The sequence below is a fragment of the Falco naumanni genome, chromosome 6, assembly GCF_017639655.2.
Source record: "Falco naumanni isolate bFalNau1 chromosome 6, bFalNau1.pat, whole genome shotgun sequence".
Lineage (NCBI taxonomy): Eukaryota > Metazoa > Chordata > Aves > Falconiformes > Falconidae > Falco > Falco naumanni.
This window is the reverse complement of record NC_054059.1, coordinates 45,891,728-45,905,001: the sequence shown is the minus strand read 5'-3', so window position 1 is coordinate 45,905,001 and position 13,274 is coordinate 45,891,728. Positions and strand designations below refer to the sequence as shown.

The following is a 13,274-nucleotide window of genomic DNA, read 5'->3' as shown; positions in this document are numbered from 1 at the left end:
ACACATCCAGAACAATTTAAAAGACATTTAAATGAAGCCAGGTGCAAAACTCAATGGGAATTACCATACTACTCATTTACAGTCTTAGTGAGATTTACAGAAACAGATCTCTGCATCCTCCAGTGCCTTAGTAAACACAAAGCTCATCATATATGGTGACACCACGCTAGGGTAGTTGGTATGATTATCATACTTCTAGCAGGGAATATGCATGCTTTAATATTTAAGTAAATAGTTTCCTTTGTTTTTCCAGCAGCCATTCACAAATCTGAGCATTAACCATACTATAACAATAAAATTAATTTGGGGTGACTACTATCAGGGTAAAATTTGTAATGCAGATGTGGCACTTATGTATCTCTGGAAAAAATCAGTTTTGTAATGTTTCATGAGTACTATGTAGTTTATACTGATTACTGTTAAGAAAATGGAATTAATAAAGTGTTATAAGAGGCAGTAGACAGGAGAAGCCTTAATATATTATCACTCAATCAGCACTAAATAATCTAGGGTTTGGGTGTCTCTCCCATTCATGCTAACTTTTTTGATCCCTTTCCACTTACCTGCAAGAAAACAAATTTTCATTTCACTTCAAATGCTAAACAGAGCTTAAACCTATATTTACAATACTTAAGACTAGTATCTACTTGCAACTTTGGCTTTATTAGCAATAGGTATTCTTTAGATCAACAACATAAGGTCATTATTGTGGGGGTTTTGTTATTTTTTTACCAAATAACTGCTTTCACCTCCCTGGAATCTGTCCTGTAGTTGGCAAACTTCACCTGATTCAGAAAAAACAGCACTTCAACAACATTCAGTAGTGTTATACCTCACCATGTACTTTGATGCTGGCCAACCATTCAGATCACTCCCATTCTGCTTTTGTCAGCTTTTCCTCTGTTCCCTGCTACATTTCTCATTGCAACCCTGGCAAATGCTGCTACCACTGCTACTGCCCTTCCCCCTCCCCACCCCCCCCCCCCCAAAAAAAAAAAACAAAAAAAAAAAAAAAAACAAAAAAACAACAACAACCTTATATTTTTTAAAAATCTCTATTGAAACAGAAAGCCCTCAGTAAGTATTTAAGTAAGCACTGAGCACCACCCTGAGTAACTTGCCAATGCATTGCTTCTTGCCCATAGTAGATGGACACTACTCAGGACAAGGATTTTTTCCCATTTCCAAAGCACCTAAGCACGCTGGGGTTGGCATACGAAAAACAATGATTCACAAACCTTTGTTGACTCCATTCTTCTTTTGCTTCTAGAGAACAAACAGGAGGAGAAGGGAAGAGAGGTTGAAAATTAAATAGATTTGCAATATGATAACACATGACATTAATTTTTCACAGACCTGCTTCACTAAACTCTGTCAGGTTACCTCAGCAAAGTAGGGCATAAAAGCAGAACGCTATGGGAAAGTTTCTCTAGTCACCTAGGAGCATTGATGGCCTCCACAGTATTCAAAAGCACATCTAACTAAAACACACATCTTTGACTTCTCTAGGTTACATTCACTGGTTCAGCTGCACAGTCACACTTTGTGTAGTGATCACTTCCTTTTGCCGCTGCTTTTCACGTGCTCCAAGTTTTTATTTCATGTCTCCTTTTATCCCTCATCTCTTTTACGCTGATAATTATTTTTTTAAAAATCTGAGCAATAAGCACATGATCCATCTTAACTGAACTACAACTTTTTTTCTCTTCAGGTGTTAAGATGACTAGTGGGCCCTTTTTACGTACCTCTTTATATGGGACTTAATACACTAGTTGGACTCAGCGGGCTATTCAATAATTTCTACAAATACCAGTGTCATAACAGTTCATATTCTGAAAACAAACAAAATGAGATATCATGAATCTGTAATATGTCTTCCTAAGACAAATTAAGATTCATGGCTGTATACATGCATAAAACTTGTTCTAATTTTTGAAAATATGATGCAGCAACACAGTTTATTATTATTATTCAATGCAGCAACACAGTTTGTTACTATTATTTGCTGCAGCCAGAATGAAGATAACATCCAACATGTAGTACTGAGAAGAACGTGCAGTTGAAAAATTTCCAAGCAGAATTTCTCTCTCTAAGAAATCACAAGCAAATGTTAGTCCCCAGATTTGCTATTGGATCTATGGTAGGCTAAGGTGCCCTTCAGGACAATGGGGATCAAAAGGAATTATTTGTTTATGGGCTAAACTGCTGAAAAAAATGAGCTTACCCATTACGTTTTGATTGTAACTATTCTAACTTCAGCTAGAATGTTAGTATTAAGTTTGTTGCCATGCGTAACCTAACTAGCTTAATTTTCTGATTAAACAATCAAAACATGTTCTACAAGGCCATGTTCAAAATTGTCTTGTATAAACTGATCTAAAATAAAAGAAGATTCTATTTCAGCATGCTGGGAATATTTTATTTTAGTTTATTTTACAAAATAATCTATCATAGTATAAAGACAGACAAGTTTTAGCATATACCTCTTCATAAAATTTGAAGGATTAAAAGCAAATTGTATGCAAGTTACGTGAAAATCAGGCACTGGGCAACTTTTAGAGAATTCATTTCTGAGTGAAACGGAGGGAAGGCAGGTAGGTAGCACTTGGCTATTGCAGATTTTTCTTAGTAGTGCCAGCCAGCCAGCACGTGTGTTGCTTCAAAATAGCCACACCAGCTACACACAATGAACGTGAGAAGGGTGAGCCACTATTACAGAGCGAGTCAGATTTCATTAACACATGTGAAAACAGACTAAAATGAACTGCAGTCACTTAGGGGAAAAACACTGTTCACAAATTAACCACTTTCTATGTACATTTTGGGTAAAGTTGACTTCTTTCTAGATAATGCTTGGCCTATTTGCCTAACAGATCTCAAAATATTTGTATTGTTAATGCTTTATTAACATAAATCAAACTTTGTAAGTTACATTTCAAAGCTATATCTGTTCTGTCAGTTTCTCTTTCACATTATGAAATGCCAAAATACCCAATCACTTTTGCTTGCTTCCTGCTCAGTGAAGTCCTCTTCCCCCTCTCTGATTTCTGCCTGTAACTAGGCCCGACTTACTGCTCGCAGTTTGTGTGTGCAGTTCTGAAAAATTCTTTATTTGTTGTTGTTACATGCCTAAGGAGGTTTTATATATTAGTAGTGTACTGTTCCAGAAACAGATAAAACTAAGTGCTCCCAACAGCTAAAAAAATTACCAAAGAGATTTTCTAAATTCCTTTCAGAAGGGTACTGCTTTGCTCTGCCCTCCTCCCTTTGCAGTAATCATTAAAAGGTATTATTGAAAGATAAAAATCACTCTCTGGTATTGTTCGTCTACTGAAGAGGCCAATTTCAAGCTTGACTAATGGGCTTAAATGCAAGTTTCATGACTATCAAAATTTTAGTCTTACCCTCTACTACTACAAGCAGCAGTTAAAGTGTTTTCATCTTTCATTTTCCTCTCTGTTAGGATGAGGTGAATTTGCATCTAAACATAATAAAGGCATTTAATGTGATGAAAGACAACAGTTATTTTAAGGGAATTACATAGACAGATCAGCTACCACATGTATTAATTAACATGGTTTTTGGTTTACTTCGTTCTTTGCCTATATGGCTACATTAACGAATTTGGATCTCCCCTGACACTTTATCTCATAGCTTTTTTGAAATGAGTAACAAGAAGGAGTTGGTGTGTTTAATATCAAAATAATAAAAAGGGTAACTGCTAAGGCAAAATTTGGGAGAAAAATGTGACAAAATTAAGCGCTTATGTAGGGATTCTTGCAAACCACTTGCTGTTCTACTGTTTCTACTTTATCAGTGCTGAATAGAGTTAAATAACATTTTTAGGGAATAGCTGAAGTGAGAGAGTTAAAAAACAGACCACCACGCAATGCCAACACTTGCAGTTTTCCTACAACACCTTCTATACTTTACTACAGTCAATGAAAGGCAAATATTTTAGATATATTTAAGTGTGTTGGTATATACACAATTAAGACAGATCAGTGCTATAGTGTGTTTTGCTAATTATAACCCACAATTTATAAATATCTAGTTACTAATGTGCTTCCGAGTCACGAAAGTAACGTTGACAAACCATTTGACTTCAGGTTGGGTAGGTTGTGGAGCAGATTACTGTCAACTCTGTAACTAAGCAGCACTAACAATAACTTAGTAATTGGGTCCAAACTGTTCAATTTAATATGCAGGCAGCTGATTTTGCTATGACAGTCTACAAAAATTCTGTATTTTTTGTCTCAGAACAACGTAGCACAATTAGAAAATCGATGTTTAATTGTTATGGATATACTTAGCTATTCATGCACTGATAAATTGACTATCCTTCGAAATACGAAACTGTTACAAGTTTTCTACTATATCTTTAGTAAAAGAGTTTGATCCTTCAAAGCAATATCCTCAAGCATCTCCTTTAAATTCACATCAAAGCCAGCAAACCTGTTTCAAAGTAAGAAGCAAAGAAGAAATTCTTAGATAACTATAAATTCCTACTGCATGAAAGATACTCCCTTCTGCAACACTTAATAAGAAAAAAAGTTTCGCCCTTGAAATTGTGAAGATAAGCTGTAACCATCAGCCAAAGCTCACTGAGCTACAACCGAGTCTACCGCCAGGTACAGCTCTGCGGCTGCAGTTGTTTTTCCTAAAAAAAGCGAAATTAAATTTTAAATTGAAACGATAACTTGCAAGGCGGCTTTCCAGCCAGACTCAGCCTCAGTCAGCTCCCACGGAACAGCCGGCAGAAAGCTGTTGGGAGACCGAGGGGGAGGGAGCTGGAGATTTTCCCAAAGTCGGGGCTTCGTTCTCTGATAGGGAACTGCGAAAAACCACCCCAGACACATCAAAACCCTCTTCCACCCCGCCTGCCTTCCCCGCCGCCACCGCCCGCCCTGCCCTGCGCCGGACGGCGGGGCGCGCCAGCCGCGGGGCTCTCAGGGGAGCCCGGGGGCGCCGTGCAGCGGCCCAGCCCGCCAGGCCCGGCCGCCGGGGCCGCCCTCCCCCGCGCCGGGCCGCCTGCCCCCTCGTTCTTCCCCGGGGACGCGGTGCCAGGGCGGGCCGCGGCCGACCGACCGACGGCAGGAACCGCCGCCGCCCCCGCAGGACCGAGCCGCCCCCCCGCGGAGCGGTACCTCCGCCGCGCTGCCGCCCGCTCAGCCGGCCGGGGACCCGCCGCTGCCGGCCCTGCCGCCGCTCAAGGCGGCCGCCGCGGTGCCGCCGTCCCCCTGGCAACGCGGAGCGGGCGGCGCCCTTCTCCGCCCGGGCGGGCCGGCCGCGGGGCTTCCAGCGGGGGGCGGCAGCGGGGCCTCCTGCTGGGGAAGGCGGGGGCAGCGCTGGTCGCCCGGAGGGGAGCAGAGTTTGCAAAGCGGTGCCCGCAGGAACGTTTTACCCACATCAGACAGACATGACACAACAAAACTCCACAGACCTGAGAAAACTGCCTCAAAACTTCCCTCAAAAACGTCAGAACAGCGGCCGGCAGAGCAGAAATGCGCACAGCAGCGCGTTCCTGCTTGGGCCGCGCTTCCCCCTTCCCTCCCGCAGCCAGCGAAGCAGCCTGCCCTGGTCACCGAAACGGGGCCTCGGCCCCCTCGCCTCCCTTCCAAACACCGCAGATAAACATGGGGAGAGAGGAACCGCAGCTGGCAGAAAAAGAACATTAAACCCTCAGGCGTACCGGTGCTGCACACTGCTTTGCAGGCCCTGTGAGAGCTGCTCAGCCACCTGCCCCGGTGCCGCCGGCGACAGCGCCATCTCGCACCGCTTCTGCACTCACCCGCAAGTCAGGAAGCATCTCACCTTTCTTGGGAACACTGACTTATTCATGTTTTCCAGAGAAGAAAATGGAAAAACTGGGATGGGGGGGGGGGGGGGGGGCTGTCTGTGTGCCTGATGCCAATTCACTGCTGCTGCCAAGGGCAGGGAAGACCCCTGCCCAAGCCGAGGGGTGCCGGCGTGGCTCATCACCCTACCTCAAGTGCTACATTGCTTAAAACACAGAGCTAGACTATGCCATCCCTCGGCTGAAATCTGCCAGTCAGCTCATACAGGAGGGGAAAAAAAAATGGCTTCATGCAAGGAAGCCGGGCCGGCAGAGACAGGGCAGCAGGGCCGGCAGGAGCCACCTGCCTCCCCTCAGCAAACACCTGGGGAACGGCACAGTTGCCATCAGTGCATGAGGTAATGACAGTTACCTAGTGGCATGTTTCCAGTTCATCCTCACAGGCAAAGGGTGAGCTAACAGCAACACAGGGTGGCACGAGGGTACACAAATGTATTACAAAAACCAGGGAGGACTTGCTCCTTGCTGTGGCGGACTGTCTACATGAACACTCTCTCTCAGTGTTGCTGTGGTAGAGCGAAACCAGTAAGGTGTTTCTGAATCAAAATTATCCAGGGCTGCCAGAGCGGATGGGGTGCAGAGAAGGTAGCTGTGAGCAGCGTGTGAGACATCCCCTGAACCCAGCGACTGCAGCCTGGGAGGACGGACCCTCGTCCTGCAGTGCTGAACTCTCAAAGGAGCCAGGCAAGAAGAAAGCAGCCAGGGAAGAGCAGGGACCTTGGCAGGAGGGGAGCTGTGCACCCAGGCTGTCTCCGTACGGCTCAAAAATACCCAGAGAATCCCTAGTCCCAGATAAAATGCATTCAGTTAACGAGCCAAAGTGTATCCCAAAGTGGTACAAATTTCAATTTACACAAAGCCTTAATATTTTTATGATTTCCTGATCTCCCCCCTCCCTTCTATGTCTCCAACTGTTCTACTATGTGAGGTACCTAAAAATGCTGCTGGCTAGGGAGCCCAATCAAAAGGTTTTATAATTTCAAACGTGGTGGATCAAAGCTGCTACCACCACACGGTGCAAAATGCCAATCCAGCATTCTACAATTCAAATCTATTTGACAGGTTAAATTTGCAGTGGTGGTCTTACATAAAGCCGACCTAAATCTGGCATAAGTTTTAATGTTCTCTGTAAATTTGGACAAAAATAACATCCTGTATTTGTACGGTATCTGACTACAGCCTAACCTGTCCCACTAATGGAGTAGCATGCAGATGCAGGATTAAATGATTGTGAAACTTTGTCCTAACTTGCTCAAGCATGTGCTTGAGTGCACTTCCCCATCACTAGTCCTGCAGTGCCACAGCTGGTTCAAGAGCTATACTTCAGCCACTTCTATGCCCTTGGCGATGGAGAGAGAACACTTACGCAGCTGTATCTTACTACAGATCTACAAAGTTATTTGGCTTTAAAAAAACCTCAATGAATCTGATGAACTGTAGCAAGAGTAACAAAAGAGGCAAGAAAAAAAGGATGAAGAAAAGCAGAAAAAAGAATGGGTCAGTTTGAGGGGGTGCAATATCCACTCTTCAAGCTACAACTAAGAAAAAAGTATCTTATTACAGGATGACACACTTTAAAATGCTTTAGGCTTGTTTACTAAATACTACAGGTAGAGTTCTCTAAAAGACCCCATGTTTCTTTTTTCTTAACAGGGGCAGGAAATAATGACCTAGGAAAGATTACTTCACAATTTTTAGTTAAAATAGTTTCAAGGAGTCCTTTTCATGAATCAGATTCTTCATGTTGTGTTAGAGAAAATACATGGACGGGATGTTAGCCTTTTTGAGCAAAGAATGATGCAGAATCTCTTGAACATATGTACCTAGTAAAGTCACTGTAATTTTTAAATCAGAAAATAATTTAAAAAAATACTACAATCTTTCACTTCTGTGAAAGAGCTCAGTGTTGAGGAATTATGCTAAAACTGATCTAGGATATGAAACCCCAATTCCAGTGCCTGTTACACTCAAAAATCTAACAATTGAGATAGTTTTGCAGGTTCCTAAATATCTGCTCCTAATTAGATTTTCTGTAAGTAAATGAGAACGGACATATCAGAATAATTTCAAAACTAAGTGTCACATGATGATGTGGATAGCTTGCTCCTCACTCAGTGAAGGAGACATCCTTTGTATCTTGTGGGATATGGATGGATGGAGAGCAATTGTTCTGAGGACCCCAAACAGTTCCATGTTTCTGGACACTTGAACCAGAGATTCCCTAGCAAGTGACACAAATCAGCTTAGATTGTCTTTCAAAGCATGTAGCATGCCACAGGCTAAAATGACATGTCAGTATCTGTATTTTGCTAGCAAATCAGTTTGTGGACTTCTGAGAACTAAATAAAAACTGAAATAAGTAACATTAGAGCCCCACTTATGTGATACGTACAGATGCATAGACATTGTAAGAGACTGACCTGATGTAGGAGAGAGGTCCCTACAGCACTATTTCCTCAAGAAAGAATTCACAAAGGTCTCAGAGCCAAACTCATTCTTAAGAATGGAATTCTTAACTCCTTAATGAGATCTTATTTTTATTATTTGAATTGCTTTTAAATATTTTTGTTAAAGAAATCAAAAACACTACCAAAAAAATGCATCTTTTGGCACTGTATTTTTAAACCAATTTAAAAGAACCAAGTGCAATCACAGTGTTCAAGCATGCAGACAGTTTTTTTACAATTTTTTTTCCAAGTTCTTAACAAATCTCAAGCAAATCTGACAGAGGTTAAGTCAGAATGATGCTGAATTTCCTGCAAATATTGTGAAACACAGACAGCCAAGCACAGAATGAACTCTGAGATGCCCCAATTGTATGCAAAGCCTGCAGTACAGGTCTGTGTATTATTACAACCTGTACTAAAGTTCATTTGTTGATTTGGTTTGGGGGGTTTTGTTATTATTTTTTTTCAAAATGCCTCATCAGAAAATGAGACAAACTACTACAGGTGTTTTTGTTCAGGTACTCATGGGACAGAATCCAGGGGAAAAATAAACTTTTGCTTCATTAATTCTAGTGTTCACAGATCTTGTAATTTAAATACATCATAACAATTGATTAAAAGACTGAATAAAAACATTTAATATTAGCTTTGAAAACAAAATTTCTTTTTTTACTAACACTATCAAAAAAGCTTTGTTACTAACCTTAATCCATTGACATCAACACAGTATTGAGAAAGTAAAGTGTTTGTGTTTTATCATGCACACAAATTTGAAATTATTTCCTGAATGCATATACGCATTTCAAACACCTATTACCTAAGAGCAGCTGTAACAGAGAGAAAAGTATTGTACACTAGCAACATTTAAAAAAGATGAAATGTATTTCTCCATAAGAGAATCAGGGGAAATTTAGTCCACAGGATTTCATTATCTACAAATTTAGCTAGAATAACTAAAACAGCCACATGTTCTCATATTCTTTGCATGAAAGTCATGGGCATAACTTGCCAAGGTTCACATTTGCTTGCCTTCCAGAAAGTATCAACTCCAAAAGCACAGAATGTCCCAACACCAAGCTGTGCTCCTCCTCCACCCCCTCAAATCACTAATATCACATCATGTGATAAAGAAAGTTTTCTTGAAGTGTGTCTTATTCTCAGCTTACCTACTTCAAAAATAATAAAGAAGTCAAGACAGGACTTACTCTCATTTCTTTTTTGCCAGCTGACACAGAAGTCTGGCTCCTGACCAGTGACAGACAATTTGATGTAGAGATCCTAAACAATGGCTGAAAATACAACTTCCGTCAACAAAGGGAGATAACTGCCTCCCTGGAGGTAACTTTGTAACACATTTACAGACTTTGAGGTGGGAAAGGTATTAATCCAATTGTATTATCAGGAAAAAATAGGCTCATATGGGAAACTGGAGAGATGGTATCATGAACTTATCAAGATGTGTAAGTTGTATGTGTGTAAATTGTGTCTGTTACCAGTTACTACTGTAAATCTCATAGTGGACAAGCTTAAGCCTGAGTGCAGCAGTTTCTCTGCCTAACCAACACGGGAGTCCCTTTTTCCCCTGAAACCTCGAGTTTAACACTGTCCTCATCCTAAGTCAATTTGCACAGCTCAGCTAAACCAATGGAGACATCTTGTGGGGTCAGTAAATCTTCTGATAAGAGATAAATCAGCTGGTTTTACAACCCTGGAATCCCCCATGGGGACAAAGAGGAGTAGTAAAAATGCAATATGCCTGCATATGGTGGAACTGATCAGACTTGGGAAAGAAGTGAGATTTTAACACAGAATCTGTTTAGGCATGATTCCTCCCATTTCAGGCCTTGATGCCAAAACGGCACAGAGTAACTGCTCAGAGACTAATTTTGTCTTTAAGCAGCAAAGGTATTTATTTCGTGCAACGTCAGGGAGCTAGCCGATTCGCACCGGACAAACTAGCTCCAAAGTTTTCAGGGAAAAGTTAGGTATTTTATACAGTTTTTGTGAGAGGTTACACAACATCTTTACATACATATATATATATAATATACATAAGGTATATTTTGACACCCAATCATTCCATTCACAATAGGTGGGATCTAGGTGGAGTAGACTTTTCAGTTTTCTTTGTTCAGCTTATCTTCCTCAGGTGCCCACCTTATCTTTTCTAATTATTCAGAGTACATTCCTTTCTCAACACAAAGAGAGCATCACCCAGGGCACTGTACCAAACTCATCCTGACTAATGTATTATTTTTAAGACCTTGTTCTGTTTCAGTCTGAGGAAGTCGTTTCCCATCTGTCAGGGAAAAAGAAGTCACTTCTGGAGAGGTTTTCCTTAAGATCTCCTATGCAGCAAAAAAACAGTTTAGCCTGCCCACGAGCAGATATTTAATATCTTTGGATGACAAAACAGTAACCAAACATTTTTATGATAGCATTGCTAGATGCCTTCTTATCTTGTAAGGGCAGAATAACCACAAACTAAAAACAAAAAGTTCAATTCTGAAACACAAGGCAAACAGAAATAATGAAAATGCTAAGCTTCATGGTGTAAAAACACTACTTACTCTTTCAAAATAATATATCCTCAAGTTTTAGAAATTAGTCAAACTTTTTTACTTGTATATTCAAGTGTTATATCCAAAGCAAAAGCTACATTTTAGTGAGGGAGAAACAAGATGAGTGCTAAGGTAATGTCCATATAAGCAAATATTTGGTTAAAAATTATTTATGCACAGACATATCTCTCTGTGTGGAGACAAAGGAGAGGACACAGAATAAAACACTTTGCACAGCTGCTTTCCAGCTCAGGACATCAGCAGTAAGTGCACAACATTAAACAAAAGCAAAGGCAAAAAAATCCGTTGAATGATACTTGCAGCTATTGAAACACAAGTATGGTAACAAAAAAAAAAAAATCCAGACAATTTATGACAAACTACTTTCTTCGAAAATCTAAGAGTTCCTTCTTCAAAAGCTGCTGATGACAATATTAGGTGGTTTTCAGTTTGGGGAAGTTAAACCAGATATAAAGGCTTTGAAAGTCTAAACTCCATGAATGCAGTTATTTTGGAAATTCTCTGTACGTGGAACTTACGTTTCCACATATGTATGGAAACTCCCTGATTTGCGCTGGGCAACTTGCTCCTGCTAATGTTCCATCTGGATCTAAGAATCCAGAAAAGTAGCAGCAAAGCTTCTAAGGGCCAAATCTAATGCCCCTGATGCAGTCAAAGCTGCATATCCAACACATCCCAAAGGCATCCCAGTGTAGCTCTAGTTCAGGACTGCTTGAAAGCAAGAACATGGCCGATTACGTAGAAACAGGGATACTTTTTAATTCATGTAAAGATACCAGAGCTCTCACAGCAAGTTGTAGGCCCTTCTCTGCATGGAGGAATTTGGACTTTATCCATCTCCTGATTCCCTAACCTTAGGCCATGGGGACACCTACTCCCTGGGCTGAAATAGGGACATTAGGCACGTAACACAAGACTCACCAGACAGGAGGAAGAGCAGGTGAAGGATGGATCCTTCAGCTAGCTAAAAGGGAGTCACTCCTGGACCCTAAGCCTTTTTCCAGAATTGTTTTGTATTTTACATAGACCCTAGACCAAAATAATAATTATAGATGTATATAAGCCATCTAGGAGTAGAACCCAGTACATTTCCTGATCTATGACAGCCAGTTTTCTTGGGAAGTGGCAGATAACCTATTTCAGGCCATGAATGGCTGTTAAAAGCCAGGTCTCATTTTCCTGAACAACTTTTCTATACACACCATTGAAGGAAAGCATGGATTCACCAGTTTGGAGGTCCTTCTCTGCTGTGTTATTTTAATACACACAAGCATTTTAAAGATTGAGCCTTGCTCAGCTATTTCAAGGAAACTCTGTGTGATTACCTCTAACCCAGTACTCACTACATTAACAGGTAACAGGGCAGAAAACCTTTCTCTGCAGGTATCTGAACTTCAGGGGTGAGATGCTCCTGCACCTGGTGTCGGGGTTAAGCAGCACTGCACTGACGACACAGGGTTTCTGTACAGCCACTTCCATACAGGGAACAGGAGGCCTGGACGCCTTCCGCCTCCCATCATCAGTTTGCCCAGGTATCAGGCACTGTATCTCCACATTCGGTAACAACCAAGTCCTCCTTTAAAATTAATCACTGAATGAAATACCACAATTGCAGGCAAAACTCAGTGTGAAATGCACATGGAAAGATGCACCTAATGGTATCATCAGACCCTTTATCAATTACAGTCACTTAGAAAGCATCAGTCTTACCATGATAGTACCAGAGTAATCAGGTAGCTAACATTAAGGAAGCAAACAAAAAAGCCCGTAATATATACCTTGATATATCTTACCTTATTCTGCTCAGCTCTTAATCTTTTACTTCATTAAAGACTTGGAAGAAGTAAGTGGAATACTAAGAAAGATAAAAGAAATTCCTAAAAACATGAAAATTGTTGTTCACAATAAGTTTGAAAGACTATGATTATTTAGCTTACTGAAAAGTGATAAACCAAAAGCAGCCTACAAGCACTGAATATTTTCTTTCGCTGTATACGATCATAACGTGACATTTTATATTTACCAGTGTAAACAAAGCCAAATGAGGCAAACCTCAAAAAGCAGTTGAAATTAAAACCCTTCTCAAAATGTATCTGCAGAATTCACAATTGTAAAGCTGAGACAGAATGTGGATTAATTTATTCATATAAATCTATGTAAGTGGCCTCCTAGGTATAATAGAAATAGAAATATATCTACATCAGCCACAATAAAAATTCACTGGAATTTTGAAAACCTGTTCTGCAAAAAAAAAATCACACCACAAAAGAAAACTTAAAGAAAAAAAAACACAAACAAAAAAGAAAACATGGTATAGGAAATTTTTTCCCACGTGCTTTCTGCAACTACCATATTGGAAAGAAATAAAAGGACCATCTTAAACCAGCA

General features: G+C 40.7%; 1 protein-coding gene across 4 annotated transcripts in view; it reads right to left on the bottom strand.

The window, feature by feature from the left end:
* Positions 1-5,213, bottom strand: part of CCDC170 (coiled-coil domain containing 170) — a 47,079-nt gene extending 41,866 nt beyond the window's left edge. Inside the window, exons 1-2 of one of the 4 annotated variants that reach the window (XM_040599038.1) lie at positions 5,148-5,213; positions 1,239-1,266 (exon numbers count right to left, since the gene is read on the bottom strand). In XM_040599038.1, coding sequence (XP_040454972.1) covers positions 1,239-1,253 — 15 coding nt within the window. In that variant the 5' untranslated portion in view covers positions 1,254-1,266; positions 5,148-5,213. Of the gene's footprint in view, positions 1-1,238; positions 1,267-3,404; positions 4,021-5,147 lie in introns of those variants that run through there. The other 3 variants (XM_040599036.1, XM_040599037.1, XM_040599039.1) reach the window with 3 other exon arrangements.
* Between the last annotated feature and the right edge of the window lie 8,061 nt (positions 5,214-13,274).